Source organism: Athene cunicularia, assembly GCF_003259725.1.
Source record: "Athene cunicularia isolate RWA chromosome 5 unlocalized genomic scaffold, athCun1 chr5_part2, whole genome shotgun sequence".
Lineage (NCBI taxonomy): Eukaryota > Metazoa > Chordata > Aves > Strigiformes > Strigidae > Athene > Athene cunicularia.
In genome coordinates, this window is record NW_020799102.1 from 6,103,391 (window position 1) to 6,119,066 (window position 15,676).

Below are 15,676 nucleotides of genomic sequence, written 5' to 3' on the forward strand. Positions count from 1 at the left end.
GTCCAAGGAAATTCTAGCTTCACAGCTTAAAAAGGGAGAAGGGGAAGAAAGCTTTCAGGACATTAGTTGCTGATTCCTTCTCATATCAAGAAACAGAATAAATTTTGAATCACTTCTATGTTTTGAAGCCAAGTGCCACATGGCAGAGCTAGGATTTTCATGTCAGTATTACACCTGGATTTGGAAGACTATGTGTCAAAAAGCAGATTAAATAGCAGTGTGGCAAGAGTGGGACTTCCACTTCACTTACCATTTGAAGGACACCAAAATATGACATCAGGTATCCAGACTCCACCGCTTCCAAGCCAAAGAAATCCATAGAGATGATGGAAAACATAATCAGGAACAAACCTAGAGGGAGGGTTAATGAAAAACATACATCAATACACTTGCACTGCATATAGTGGCACAGACCCCGCTCCCAGTCACCCCCAGTATGAGTCAGTAGCTCTCCCTTGCCAGGACTGGATATAAACATGAGCAGAATCCTATTCAAAGTCAATGTAGTAATTTAATCTTTAAATGTTAACTTTTTTATCCCACTTACTTTCATCTTTAAATAATGTGACTATGTAGGCCGTAGATTCAGCTGTTTATTATAAACTGGTAAATATTTGTATCACTGAAGCCAGACTAACCATTAAGACAGTGAGAAAACATTTGTTCAGACAAGACTGTAACCATAAAAATAATCTGATTGGATTCCTCACCCTTTTGCCTGACTTCAGATTTTCACCATGGGGAACAGCCTGGTGACATCAGCCTAAATACAGCGGTTTCACTGCACACCTTGGCAATGATGTTGGTGGCACGTGAAACATCTCTCATACGGACAGTCAGGAAAGTATGGACTGAAACAGCACAGGCTGGGTCTGCTTTTCAATCAAGGCAATTTCTGGAAAGCTAACGGAAAATGCCCACTCACTTAAGCTCACATGAAAATACAGTAGTGTGTGTTTTCCCCACCACCAAACATACACAAACACAGACACGTGTACACACGCTCCCATTGTACACAAAGAGCCATCAAATTAAAAAATATTATGACAAAACGTTGCTCTCAAAGACTGGTATGGGCTAGGAGGCTGCTGCCTCCCCCAGTGTCGTGCGCACCTCAGATGGACCAAGACAGTAGGAAATTGGGGCTCTCTGCATGTGAACAACCCCACAACATGCCCACTGGAGAGCTCTGATCCTGCTGGAGAGAGGAGAAGAGGGCAGACGACCTTTAGGGGTCTTGCTCTTCCTTGTAGTATCCCCCAAGGTGCAAAGACTGGGTAAATAGGGAGCTGCACTCCTCTCCTTCCTGAAGAAAACAGAGCCAGGAGGCAACGTGTGAGGACTGAGAAAACAGCTTGTGGCCTGGCAAAGTGAGTCACTAATCCCATGGCATGGGAAGGATTTGCTGGCATCTCCTGGAAGTGTGAGGAGAGTGATCCCAAATTGCTGACTAAAATGCCGTGGAGGACTCGCACCTTTACAAACCAGCACAACTCCACCCCATCCAGCAACCCAACGGCGCTGCTACCAGCAGAGCACCTGCAGCAACAAGGACCTCCCTCCAAGCACCCCAAGCCTTCGCCTGGAGGGAGCACCACCCTCCCACCCCAGGACCTGCCACAGAGCCTTCCTCAACCCCATCAGAGATATCTTTTCCCCGCTTTAATGGGGATCACTGCACCCCAGCTGGACCCGTGGTGTTGGGGGAGAGGGATGGATGCAGGAAGAGTGTCCTGCTCTGCTACTCTCCGGATATTTGGAGAAGGTGCTGGGGAGCTCATGAAGATTTATGGCTTCACCACACCCCTCTGCAGAGAGCACCCCATCCTTATCCAGTTACTTTGAAATCGCTCTTAGCTCAAGCCAGCTTAAGGTAACATGCAAATAACAGTATTTACTCACAACAGCCAAACCAGGCAACAGAGTTGCACGTGTTTATAAAAGGCACACGTGAAGAAATGAAAGAAAAACCACACTTTGTTTCACTTGCAGGAAGATTAGATCCAAGCCGGCGCTCGCCCTTCATCCTGCTACCCTGCTGCAGGTACCACCTAGGAGGGGCTCGACCTTCCTGCATACCTGACGCTTCTTCCTGGTACCACACGCCAGCTTCTACAGCTCCTCTCCCCTTTGAAGTCCCTCATCGAGTTAAGGCAGATTTGGATTTTTCTTCTCCAAATGAGCTGCTTGCTTTTGGAGCAGGGAGATAGGCTGTGCTCTTTAATTAGCATTACACACTGCATGGCTGCCCTGGAGATGGTCTCCTCTTCTCATAGGTGTCCCCTGCACGGTCACTTAAAGCTACTTGGGCAAGGGAGACCCCCTTGCCTCCCCTTCTTTGGGCAACTAAGAGGGTCTCTGCCACTATTTCACACATTTCTTGGTGAAACCCACACGGTGAGCTCCAGACTGAGCTCAAAAGATTTTACGCTGATTGGAACAACTACTCTTTACAAAGAATAGCTCCTCTAGGGACACCAAAAGCTCACGCAGAAGCTGCCCAGATAAGCCTCAATTCACACTGCAAGGCTCAGGTTTTCAACATGGAAAAAAAAAGGAAAATGGCAAAAACCACCTTCAGAAACATCACCTTTTTTAAGGGGTCTAAATAAGGGGTAAACTCAGAAAACCTGGTACCAGCAGCATGAGTAACTAGGGTGATGCAGCAGAAGGCAGGTAAATGGTTTGCAGGATGTGGTAAAGAAAACGACAAAAGCACCGAGGAGACACAGGAATGCAAAATGTATTTTCAGAAAAAAGACTTGACATTTCTAAGAGCAGTGTGAGAAGGCGAGCACAGACTCTGGGAGCCTGTCTTAGTCCTCCTACACTGGAGGGTGATGGGTAGCAGAGCCCTAGGGCTCACTGCAAAATGCTGTTCCACATGTGAAAGAAAGTCCTTTTAAAAATGGGACACAGGTGCTAAAGCAATAATATTAAAACCAGGTTTTCCAAAGGGATTTACGCAAGCCAAAGATTCATACAAGCAGCTATTTATCAGTATTTTCAAGGCCCTGGTGATTTCTGGTCACTAAGAGGTATGGTTTGACATTTTTATCCTGGTGTTTTATTTTCTGTCTCTTATCTACCACAATGCAACGAGTCTCTGTTTTCCCAGGTCAGCTGAGAATGTTACTCAGCCATGCTGGAGTGCTCTGCCACCCGTCCATCCCCTGGCAGCTACCCTCCTGCAAGAGCCACAGAGCCCATGTCTCTGCTTTTATGCAACACAGGGAGGAGGATCCCAGCCCTGCAGCCCTCCCGGGGAGGCTCTTTCAGTCTCAAACAAGCTAATTTTAGACAACAATGAGATCCATAAGGAACAGAAGGGTTTCTTCTGTGTATATCACAAACTTGTTTACAAAGTAAATAGAGAATGGTCTGTAATTTGGGTGATCTAATTAATTATACAGTTGGAGCCTGGAGATGAAAGGTAAATGAGCTCATGAGGAGCTCAGCCTCAGCTGTGAGCTGAAGAGAACTAGGTGAATGCCAAATCCCCTTTCAGCTGCCATCCTACGGTCAGCCACCTGAAATGAAGTGAGACCTGCAAAGGGAAGGCGCTAGCATTTTAATCACTTCTCACTGTGCTGCAAGCACTATACTTGTGGCAGGAATGCTCCAAGTGAACCCATTCCTGTATTTAAGAAAATACTCTCAGCCATTTCAGTGCAGACTATCAGCCCATGTCCTGCCTTAAATCTCAGCTTCACTGTCTCCATCCTCTTTGCTTAGAAGTTCCCTTGCAGTTTTGGACTGGAGACGTTCACTTTTGTTGGGTGTGCATTTTTGCTGTGCATGGGAAAAGAAGAATGTCTTCAGCAACAGGGAGGAATTTGCATTTCAGCAGAGATGACTAAAACAAAGTGAATTTTGCCCGGCCTTTGGAAAAAGGAGAGCACACAGGAAATTACCATGCAGATTGCATATGGATGCGGTCTCAGGCAATTTTAAATGGAGAAATGAATGCTACTTTAAGCTGAGAAATAAGCCAGAATCAGCAAAGAAAACCCTCTTAAAACATTGCTTGACTCTCTTATTCTGTGAAATACTGTCATTTTATAAACACTTCTAAAAAGATAGTTTTAAAAGTTTAGTTTCAATAGTGCACAAAAAAGTGCACAAAAAAGTGCACTATTAGGGCAAGCCAGCAGTCCATCAAGACTGCATCATGTCTCCAGTGGTGCAGGTAGGACCAGTTGGCATTACTGATCTCAACCAGTGCCAACTACACACAAAAATAAAAAAGAAAAACACAACCAAAAATCCTTTACTTCCCTGAATGTTATTCTGCAGCTCCAGTCAGACTTGTTCCCCCAGAGCCTCAGCAAGGAATAACAGATGAACCTGGCCAAGCCCAGAAATGCCATCGCCTTCTGATACAGCCACTCTGCACAGCCAAATCGACTTTCATTTGTAAACTGAATTTACAGTTTACAAATTAGAATTTAATTTGTAAATGATATTTCCCATTATTTAAACTTCAACGGCTTCTCCAGATATAGATGAATAGAAAAAAAGATGCAAAGTATAAAAGCTAAGGTGCCTTAAATCCTCTCTTAGGATCCCTGTTTGGAAGGGAAGTGCCTTAGTTTGTTCAGATGCATGATGTACACGTGTTTTGATGCGCACAAAATTAAATCCTTGAAACCATAATCAAGAGAAACTGCACTTCTAGGTTTGACTGGGAAAAGAGCCAAGAAGGCTTTCTGTGTGGAAGGGCAGAGAACATCACCCTGTCCTTACACCACCACTAACAAGGCAGACAAACTGGCTTGTCTCTAGACGAGCAGGGGGGGGAAAGAATCTAGAGGGCAGGCAAAATTAAAAATTATTAAATTGTGGCCAAGGATATGTATAACCAGGCAAATTGGGAGACATGACCATGCAAGGACAGCAACTGACTCAAAGGGAGCAGGGACACAGGCAGGTTTGGGATGTGTTTGAGGTAGCAGCATGTTCCTACCCAAGACACAAAAAAATGAGCAGAATACATAAAGAAGAGAAGAACAAACACCATCATCAGTGTGCAAGGGAATAAACATGCTGTGGCTTCCCTGCATGCAGCCAACAGAGCAGCCACAGGCTCTCATCCAGCAACAGTTTTCAGTTGTTGGGAAAAAGGTTAGGGTACTCATACCCCTTAAAATCATTAAGTAAAATCAGGAAGGACCTCAGTGTTTCTGGCAGAGTACAGATGATTTCCCTCTGCTCTGAAGAGGTTACAGCCTGAATAGAAATGACAGACAAGAAAAAAAAACATTTGCAGCTAGGGGGATGGAGTAGAGAGATTAAGTGATTTGCCAAAAGTCACAGAAGCAGCCTGTGACAAGTAGTCTGTTTTACATTAAGTTCCAGGGTTTTGACCCTACATAGCTGAAAGCATTTGAAACCATCCAGCATCGAGTTAGGAGCTGAATCCTCACTGCTCCGTGGTCAAACGCAACATGCTCTCAGTAACCTGAGACAAGCCTGGTCTATAGTGTGTATCATCTTATTTTAAATACTTCAGCAATCACAGGTAATGGGTAAGATTTACCTGCGGGAAGTCCAGCAAAGACCTTGACTATGAAAACTTCCATTACTCCCGGAAACTTCATCAGGCGTAGGATTTCTCTGATGCTAAACACGCTGCCAGACTGTGATGAGCCTACAGAAGATGACACATTGATTAATACTGTATTTATATAGGTTAGAGGCAGGAAGCAAGAAACTCTGAGACTGCCTGCTCGGGTTCACCGCCACCTTTCTGAAAAGGCAGCTGTCTGCCGATGGCAGGAGGTCAGGCAGCGGTGCCAGGTCTGCATGCAGAGGACCCCTGTGAGACCGTGGGATTGTCTCCCATGCCAGGCCAAACTAGCCCCCAGCAAGGGGTCCACATTAACTTTTCTGAGATGCATGGCGAGCACCAGGCTGGAAGCCTGCAATTCTGCACGGCAGAGTAGTCGACAGGTAGGGAACAATATTTTCCATAAGCACAGATTAGGCATTAAAGTGTCATCATTTCAAGGTTGACACCTTTTTGCCCTTAAATGCAATCCCAAGTCCTTTAGCAGTCCTTACAGAGTATCAATCTCCTGTCCCTATTCATGTGCTATTTATCAGAAACAGTAAATACTTACTGTGCTCTGTCACACGATGGTCTGACTTTGGTTTAGCTTGCAAAGGGATGAAAACCACTACTATCATGGTATTTATGAGATTTCCCACCAGACCGACATATGTAGGAACAAAAATGCTGCAAACAGAAAAAATACAGGTAAGTGGATAAATATAATAAATGTATATCTCCATCCTGCAAAGGCTTGGGCACTTGGGTGAGGAACAGTCCTCTTGAAGTCACAGTAAATAAGCCTTTCATGAAAGCTTTGGATATGACCAAGGTTCAAAATTTCTCCAAAAGATGGCTATTGCCATTAAGACAGTTTATCAATTGTATTAATAATAGGAATAATAGGGTATGATACAATGCTTTTAAATCTGTGTCAGAGAAAAAAAGCCTCTCTTGGTTTAAAGAGCTTAGAAATCTTCCCACCAAAAGCACAGCATCTGCTTGTTAGGATCCATCTAATTCCCCATCTAATCCCCAATTTCATTCATCTAAGTATCATCTCACCCTTTGAAATTTCGCAATAAAATCAAATGAAATTAAGGAAAGTGAAAAAAGCACTCAAGATGATTAAGGATGGTAGCATACAGCCCAGCCTACAACCCAGAACCGAAACCACCGGAGATACAATACCACTTGAAAAGGAGCCGCTAAAAATAACAAACATGATTTACAAGACCTTCTGAGGAGGTGAGTAAACAGCACTTTGATTGATGCACTTACTTTTCTCCAAAGGTGCCCAAAACCAAATCAACACCCTTTCAACTGTCCATCAGAGCCCAAAGCACTTGGATCTTTAACAGAAGTGGGGCCGCTTCCTTAGATGTAGACACAGTGGACAGCAATTATTAACAGCAGTTTTACAGTGATAAAAAGGAACAATTACAGTTTATCTAAAAACCCCAAACACAAACCATGTAAAAGTCAATATAGTCAATTATAAGTTCTCAGTTATCGCTGTCCTCTTAAAAGAGATTAGGAAATAATGACTCCTAGTCTTTAAGAGCGTGTGGGAAGATTTCAGACTCTGAAGGGCTTTAACTCTGCCAAACACAGGTGGAACAAAGTCCAGGGCTGGAAGACTGAAACTCAGCAGAGCTGAGCTGAAAACAAAGGGAGAAGTATGTTTTGTTTTTAACAGTGAGAGCAATTATCCACTCAACCCATCATGGGAACCCTGTTAGTCAGAGGGTTTCAGGGCGCAGGTTTGGGGTGGGAATGTCCAGCAGAAGCACCAAAGGCTGGTGTCATGAAGGGCACAAGACTAAGTGCCCATCACGGTGTCTTGGAGGCATTGAAATTTAAACACCTTGGTCTTCAGCACAGTAATGGCTGGATTTCACCAGAGAAGGCTTTGGAGCTGTGCGAGCCTGTGCAGACTCGGGGGGGACCACACCGTCCCTGCAGCCTCTGCTGCAAAACCAAGATGCAAAGTGAGCTGCGAGCTGCCAACCGATTCTCCCTCTGAGCCTGCTGATAAAGGGCTGCTTATTGCCTGACTCTGTGCTGCTTGCCCTGTCAGACCACGGTACGGGTTTTTCACGGAATAACCAGCAGCACTAATTGTGAAAGCCTCAAGTTTCCTCCATGCTAGACAAAGGTGCGGTCTGAATAATTTCTGGAGTATTATTAAAGTCCCAGAGCAAGACAGTCAAGGATTGAGATGCAAACAACCGAGAAAAGCATCAAAGAGCAACTACACATCTATATACACACATATTCCCGCTAACAACAACGGCAAAAATTCAAGCTGAATATTTTAATTCTCATTAATTATTATTAATAACAACAAAGTCAGATAATATCTTCCTGCAAATGGACTTAGTGCAGTAATTTAGACCTGCTGCCTTCCATCTGCCAAGCTGTTCCACTAATTACCCCGGACCACAAAATTAGTCATTTACCGGATCGTTATTTTTTATTTTTAGCACAGGAGATTGCCACTTTCTGATTTAAAATTATCTACCAAACAGTTCCCAAACTACTGAAATCAACTTTTTAGACCCAAATTTTTATCCAAGAAATCTGGAATTTCTACTTTGCGTTGCAACATAAATTTACTAACAAAATAGAAAGGATAAAATAATCAAAATAAGTAGCTGCAGCTGGCTTAATGTTTTCTGGAGTTTCTATATTTCAAGCTTTCATTCTGGTATGAAAAAACACATCATTTCAATTGTCATAAATTTTCATTGAATAGAAAAACTGTTCCGGTCCTATTTTTTCCTGGGGTTTTCCAGAATCCCACATGCCAACATAAATATGTTTTACTCTTCAGATCCAAGAACTGCAGCAAGCAATGAAGGAAGGATCCCCCTATAAAACTAGCAAGCAAACAACGCTCTACTTGACTGCAAGCATAAGACTGATTCACTGCTGTGAAAGGGAGAACCTTGACATTTTACACATCTGAGGAAACCTGGGCTTGCCATAATGGATTTGTGCCGTTTTGTATGGCTGGACTCTGAAGTCGGAGAAATCCAGTAAAATATGGAGCTCAAAGTCTTGTTTCCCAGGCAAGCCTGAAGTGTTCAAAATAATCTGAAAATCCCTTTTCCTAACCACAGCTTTCTGGAAGTGCTTCATCTTTTTCCAAATATCGTTCCTTGATGGAAAGGTGCTGAAGGTACACCCTCGGGTTAGCTGCTCTGCTACCTCATCCTTTGGCAGGGATGAACTCTCGAACTGGAGATAACGTATCTGTGTCCAGGAAACCACCCTGCATTTGTTTGTTTGCTCATTTAAGATGAAGCGAAACCAAGGGTCATAAAAACGCCATATCAACACAGCAGGCCCTTATTTTTTTTTTTCTGGTATATCTTTGTTTCTTTTTTTCTGAAGTTTCCACTACAACCCATGAATTACGCATAACGACACCTCCTGTGCCACCCCTCCAGTACAGCATCAGTGAAAGGCAGCTGCTTTATAAAGCAGCAGTGCAGGGTGGTTTTCCTGACATGTCATCAATGTCTGAACCCCCCCTGAGGATTGCTTTGGGGCTTGGGTAGGCGAGGGACTGCACACATTGTCTTTTCCTGTTATACAAAAACACACAAATATTTATACCGTCATATAGAGGGACACACATGCTAAAAGCAGCACGCATGTGGTGAATCATTATTTCTGGCAGCAGGGAAGACAAATGCCAATGCGTTGAGGTGGGAGTATTCTTGCAACGATGCTGACAGGAGACTGGGGGACGGTGTATTTGCTGTGGAAACTGCTGGATCCTCAGCTAGAGATGCTTCATGTCACTGGTGATGAGGAAAACTCTACCCACACCCTTGGATGCTGCAGCCCTGGGGAGGCCGGTGGGAGGGAGGTGGTGGTGGTTTGGAGGAGTCCAGCAAGCAGCAGGAGGGCAGGGGAGGGTTTGCACCCCACAACAGTCCTGAAGAACAGAACTTTGGCAAGGGGTACGTGATGCTATTGACACCGGCAGAGAAAACAGCTGGGGGTTGGCACTGATAATCCCTCTGCTATGCTCACCGGACCCCTTTTTCTGCATGCTAAGTGAGTGGAGGACTTGGGGCTAAGCTGTTGCTCTTATTTCTCACTGGTCTGATGAGGAACAAGTGGTGCAAACCACAACAGCTAAGCCAAGGGTGAGACAACCTGACCCCTCAGCAGAGCCAAGGGCTAGGGGTAGGGATGATCACTGGGTTGACAGCTCCTGCCATGCAATACTTGGCTTATGGCACTCTTTATTTTTTAAAAAATTTAAGCATGAAATCTCATATCTGTCGATGTCAGTGGGAGTCCCTCTGCATTCAATTTTGCCTGTTTGGCTTATCAGGAGGAAGTTTCATCAGGAAGGGACACAGTGGCACTATTAAGACAAATGAGGCATGTTAATTAGGTTGCTCCTGTGGGACCTTTTCCTATCCTCTTCCCTTCCTGCCCTCCCTCTCGTCCCTCCTGGCCGTCCACAAACCAGCCATGTGGAGCCAGAATGAGCTGTGCCAAATCCAGCAGCAGATTTCCTGAGCGGGGCGGAAGAACAAAGGATGTGGGCAGAACTAATACAATTAAATTAAAGGGAGCAAAAGGGCACAAGCAGCTTCAGCAGCTGAGATCATTGTGCGGCCTCTTCCAGCTTCTTGCTGATTAATAGAGGTTAAGAACCTTTACCGTCCTGGGCTTTATGGTCAAGATAACATGAGTAACTTTATCTGCATAATTCAGCATGTTACTTATAATTCCTTTGCTTCTCTTGTATCTGGAGAGAGAGTCCCTTGCTGACTTTTGCCAGCAGTCTTCCTTGCTCTCCCCCAGGGTTTTCTGCTAGCAAAGCTCCTCTCAGGTCAGCTAGGACCACAGCTGCCTGCTCTTTTTTGTGTGTTTTCAGCCTTGCTGTGAAAGGGAGGAACAAAATTCATCATTCTGCCCTGCATGGGACTGATGTGCCCCAAGGTCCTGCCACCAGTAGAGTGCAAAGCAATAGGCTGCAGGGAGCAAACACATGAACCCAGAGGAGGACTAGTTTTTGCTAGTTTTTGCCAACAGGAGCAGGTGCAGCTTGCCTCAACTTAAAGCTTTCAAAGAAATAGGAAGAAAACATAAGCAGAAGGACCTAGAGGCCAGAAGCCCATAAGATCAGCCAAACACTGCTTAACAACATAAGAAAAGCCTCTCCTTTTCATTTTCCTGCGGCCATTAGGCAAGTGTGGTGGATGCATTAAAGCATCCCTTAAAAGAGTTTTAAAGGGTTTCAAAAAGTGGGATGGGTGGCCCAGGGCACACTCGCTGTGAGACTGATGGTGTGGCCAGGAACGAGGCCGACAGCCAGGATTGCCCCTCTGGAAACTCCATACTTGATGCTGGTGGGAAAGCAGAACTGATGGTAAAACCATTAGTAGTAATGTCATGGTAAACAGATTAAACCCAGAGAAAATATGAGCATTCAAAGCCAGCTGGAGAAGGGTTGCATTTCTTCCCATCTAACACTTAACCAGCCTCTGTATTTATGGGCAGGTAAATCCCAATGTGCACCACACTTCCCGGGTGAGGCAATGCAAGGACACGCTCTGTGTTACTTCACAACCTGCTCCCATCAGGGTCAGTGAAGCAAAAGAGCTCAATCAGGGCTCAGTTTCTGAATCAAGACATGGCACAGTTACACAGGTGACAGCAAGAGCTCCCAGATGATTCCCAACTCCTGGAAGTGATTTTTTGTGGCTCTGCCCTAAGTGTCACGTGCCCCTGAGGTCAGAGGTGGCACACATGAAGCATCAGAAAAATCTGGTGAGGTTTACAGTAAATGCAGCTCTTGGAAAGTGGGGCCTGGCCAAAGTATATCCACAAAGTATGTGTGGGTGCATATACATCCATATATATGTACAAACACACGTGCAGAGCATTTCCCAGTAGCTTTGAGGAAAAACTTCCAGCAAAACTTCAGTGAAATATTCGATCTCACAAAGCTGTGCACACCATGCAGAGATCAGGCAGTGGCACAGGAGCAGGAGCGAGGCTACTGACCCGGCATTTGCAGGCAGGTAATATTTTCAGCTCACAGACAAGAGTGTTTGAACAGAGTCCTGGATGGTACCTGCCAGCCACAGCCCCCAGGCAGTGCAGGGAATGGTGGGCACCAGAGAGTCCTGCTTCCACCAAGGAAGGTGACAACAAATTAATATAGGATACAGTTTTGGGCTCCAGCCCAAATCCCAGTCCTTGCTCTGACCTTGGTGGGCTGCAATTCCCACCTTTGGTTTCCTGCCTAAAAAGGCTGGGACAGACCCATGAAGGTACCCAGGGGTGGCTGCCAGCCAGGAGGCTGCATTCAGGCCGTGTGTGCCTCGAGATGGTATCAGTTGCTTTCTGATTAGCATTCCAGCCACAGAGCCCTGCTCTGCAGAGCCCAGGAGAAAAACGCACGTGTGTAATTGCACAATTAAATGTTGCGTCAATACAGCGATTCTTTCAAGGAGGAAGCAGTTCCCAATGATTCCCTGATGATTAAAGGATCAATGTGTAGTTCGGCAATGAATGGGATTGTGTTTGTTTTCTTTCTCTTTTTCTTAATAAAGTCAAAGTTGAACATGGAGAGAGCACAAATTGTTTTTTAGTGACTCACTCCTACTTCAAAACAGTGCTGCATAAAGCCGGCATTCATAGCTGGCCCAGATTCCTTAAAGAGCTCTGAAAGGACTCTCAAAATATTTCTTTGATTGCAGTCCGGCCACACTATCCACTCATCCACTCACACCCTTAGAGGAGCAGCTATGGGTGAGAAACAGCTGGTGAGTTAGAAAGAGAAGAAAAGCAAAAAACTGAGGTGAAAAAAAAAGGTTCAGGTGGAACCATGACACCGAATCATGCTCTCCAGTAAGCAGCCTTGGGTCCGTACGAAAGTGAGCAGCGGCTGCCGTGATCCTGATTAAGTTAGTGATACACAATCTTAGTGCATAACTTATTGCAAATTAGTGATGGCTTCATTCAAGAAACTTTGTTTTACTGCCTTGACAATGCTTGCTGACTGTACCTCCTCTTTGACCCATTGTGGTCTGGTCTATGTTGTTCAGATTCCTCCTAACCACAAAAAAGCAAGCACAAAATTTTCACCAAAGCTTCTTAAATAAACAAAACCACAAAAGCCTCAACCAAAAATAGATTTATGGAGCCTCAAAAAATTTCACACATTTCCTAGGATGCTCATGTAAATGTACAGAGATAACCTGGCTTCCACAGCCCAGGGCAAGAAACAGCACCATAACACAAATAAACCCAGACAGCCCCATGCTCAGCAGGCTTCCAGGCAGCCCTGACGGCCAGCACCATCCATCACATTGTCTGTGCCTTCGAGAGGAAAGCAAAAGGAACCCCAGACCTTCCTTTCCACAGTTCCTCCTTCTCCCTGTCCTCGTGGAAGAAAACATCACACCAAGGCATGAGTAAATGTGGAAGGAGTCTTTCCCGCTGGCTCTCCTGTCCAAGCAAATGCCCATGTGGAAACAGCGTGTGAAGCAAGGAGCACAGGTTAATGCAGCTGAAGGAATGGTAAAACCCAAGTGGGAATAAATGCAGCCTTTGAGGGATGTGCTGGAGAAAGATGCCCTTCCTCACTTGCTTCCTCGTGGTCAGGTAGAAGGAACTTCACAAGAAGGAGGACAAATCACCTGGGATAAATCACCCATATTTCACTGTAGCCCCTCAGTGGGACTCCTTTAGTTGTAATTTTCCCATTATTTCTCTGGAAGCCTGAGATTTCTCTAAAGATGGAACATAAAACCTGAGCAGATACCCATTCCCACCCATCAGCAGGAAAATGAGGGAGTTCACTGCCCTGATGCAACTGGAAACCATGACCAGGGTGTCCTTTATGCCTTCATATGTTTTAGATGAGGAGCAACAGAAGTTGGCTGCTGCTGCTTCGGGGGGAGCAGGAGCCTCTTTTTCACTCCAGCAAACTTGACATCACTGCAGGCTGTCCAAGGAGGAGGTGAGACTTTGTGTCCACACCCCGTGCAGAGCCCCTCACAGGGCGAGAGTGAGTCACCCGCAGACAAGTGCTCATTCAACTGCTTATTTCTAGTGGCAGCCACATCTGGAAAATTCGGGTGGTGGGAAAGGAAAAAAAGAGAAAGGGGGGGTATGGGCATCCTGCATCAACCATTTCCGTCAGAACTGGGCGAGGGAGGGCTGCTGAAGATTAGCAGTGGTGTATTAGCGGGGCAAAGAGACAGGAGTGCAATGGCAGAGGCACGTCAGAGCTGCCGTGTGCTGAGGTCACCAGGTGTGGGACAGGGACAGGAGTCCACAGCCATCCCCAAAGTCATCAGAGCTACCGGTGACTTAACTTCCCTTAAGGGACATTCACTCCCGTGTGTGTCACTGACCCAGCACAAGGAGAGCTGCTGGTGGGACCTGACACTCAGTCTTGCAGAAAAAACACTTTAGGTCAGAGCAGGGCATTAAATAAAACCACCTGGGCTTCTTCTACAGGCAAAACCCTCCTTTAGCAGAGCTCCCTATATAAGTGGTGCTCTGTGTGAACGGATAAGGCTGGCTGTCCATCACGGGCTCTGCAGAAACAAAGCTATCTGTCCCCAGCAAGCTCCTGCTGCAAAGAAAATCCCAGCAATGGAAAGCAGCTTGAACTAACCAGCCCCAGCTCAAGCAGGGCAGATCCTGCTGCCGGGCTGTGAAGGGGATGGTTGTGGCAGGATGCTAATTCCCAGGCAGCTGGAGCAGCCTGCCTGCGCCAGCCTGTCCTGCTGCCTGATCCAACGCAGCGCTCCTCCGAGGAACTCGGCTAATTGCCGGAAGAGGCATATCAGTTACGCTTCAATCACACGTGGGCGGATTTGAATGCTTTGCCCATAATCCGCCACTAATTTTGAGTATCGTTTATTCTCATGTGCTCTTTTCTGGTAAAACATCCTATTTCAAAATACCGCACTTTGTTAATTCAAAGCTTGCACTTGCATGCGTGATTATTGCTTTTCCCTATTGCATGGCATTGACAGTCCCACTGGCATCTCGGTGCACCGAACACCTGCACATTTACATGCACTTATAACAAATGGGGGAATAAGCTTCACTCCCCAAAAGATTTTAGCCAGCTGGCTGGTTAAGGTGTTACTTGCTCACGCTCCATGGTATCACCCTGTACATCTAGAAATGGAAGAGTCTAGACAAAGACCAGGTATGAGTTGCACTCCCTGAACGGGGGCTTGCAACATCTGGCTTTGATCCCAGCAGCGCTAATACTGGATGAGCTGGGGCAGGTCAAGATAGGCATCAGAAAGTGGGTGTAAGCGGTCAGTTCTCAAAGCAGAGGCATCCCACCCGTGGGGCCAGGACATGTGCTGTTCAATCCATCTGTGGATGATCTGGAGCAGCAGTGAGGCAAGAAAGTTTGCTCAGGATATGCAACCAAGAGTACTGGGGAAAAGAGCAGTCAGTGGGGAGTTGCATATGGCCCTTTAGAGGACTCAGGGATTGGGCAAGAATAGGGCAGCTGAAAGTCAGTGCAGATCAAATTCAAAGTGATGCATGCAGGGAAAACAAGTCTTAAATTCACATATGAAATGATGGCTTCTGAACTGCTTATTATTACTCAGGAATGAGACCTTTGGACTATCATAGAGTATTCCACCATCAGCTCAGTAATCAGCTAATCACACATCAGGGATTACCATAAAAGAAACGGCAAGCGAACAGATAAAATAACCCCATTAGACCACTGTATAAACTCCTGGTTCACCAGTACTTGGAATAGTGCATGCAATTCTGGTCCTCTCCTCTCAAAAAGGTATCTAAGAAATGGGACAGACTCAGAGGACAGCAACAAGGACAATTCATGGCGACTAGTTTTATGCCAGAGGAGGCTGAGAGCCTTCACCCCAGGAAGATGTCCAAGGGACATCTAATATAAGTCCACAGGTTTGTGAGGGACTTGGAGCAGGGGTTTAGGAAGTGGCTGACACGATCATTTCCACCAAAAGAACTGGGAAGCACCAAACGAAGATGTCAGAGACTGGTTCAGAACAAAGAGAAAGGCCTAATTCTTCCCACAATGTGTAGAAGGTTGGTGGAGTTTCTTGCTGCTCGCATTGTGGA

At 45.6% G+C, this 15,676-nt stretch overlaps 1 protein-coding gene across 1 annotated transcript in view; it reads right to left on the reverse strand.

The window, feature by feature from the left end:
* Positions 1-15,676, reverse strand: part of SLC22A18 (solute carrier family 22 member 18) — a 61,532-nt gene that overhangs the window by 18,558 nt on the left and 27,298 nt on the right. Inside the window, exons 6-8 of the mRNA XM_026850447.1 lie at positions 6,123-6,238; positions 5,540-5,650; positions 251-351 (exon numbers count right to left, since the gene is read on the reverse strand). Coding sequence (XP_026706248.1) covers positions 251-351; positions 5,540-5,650; positions 6,123-6,238 — 328 coding nt within the window. The remainder of the gene's footprint in view (positions 1-250; positions 352-5,539; positions 5,651-6,122; positions 6,239-15,676) is intronic.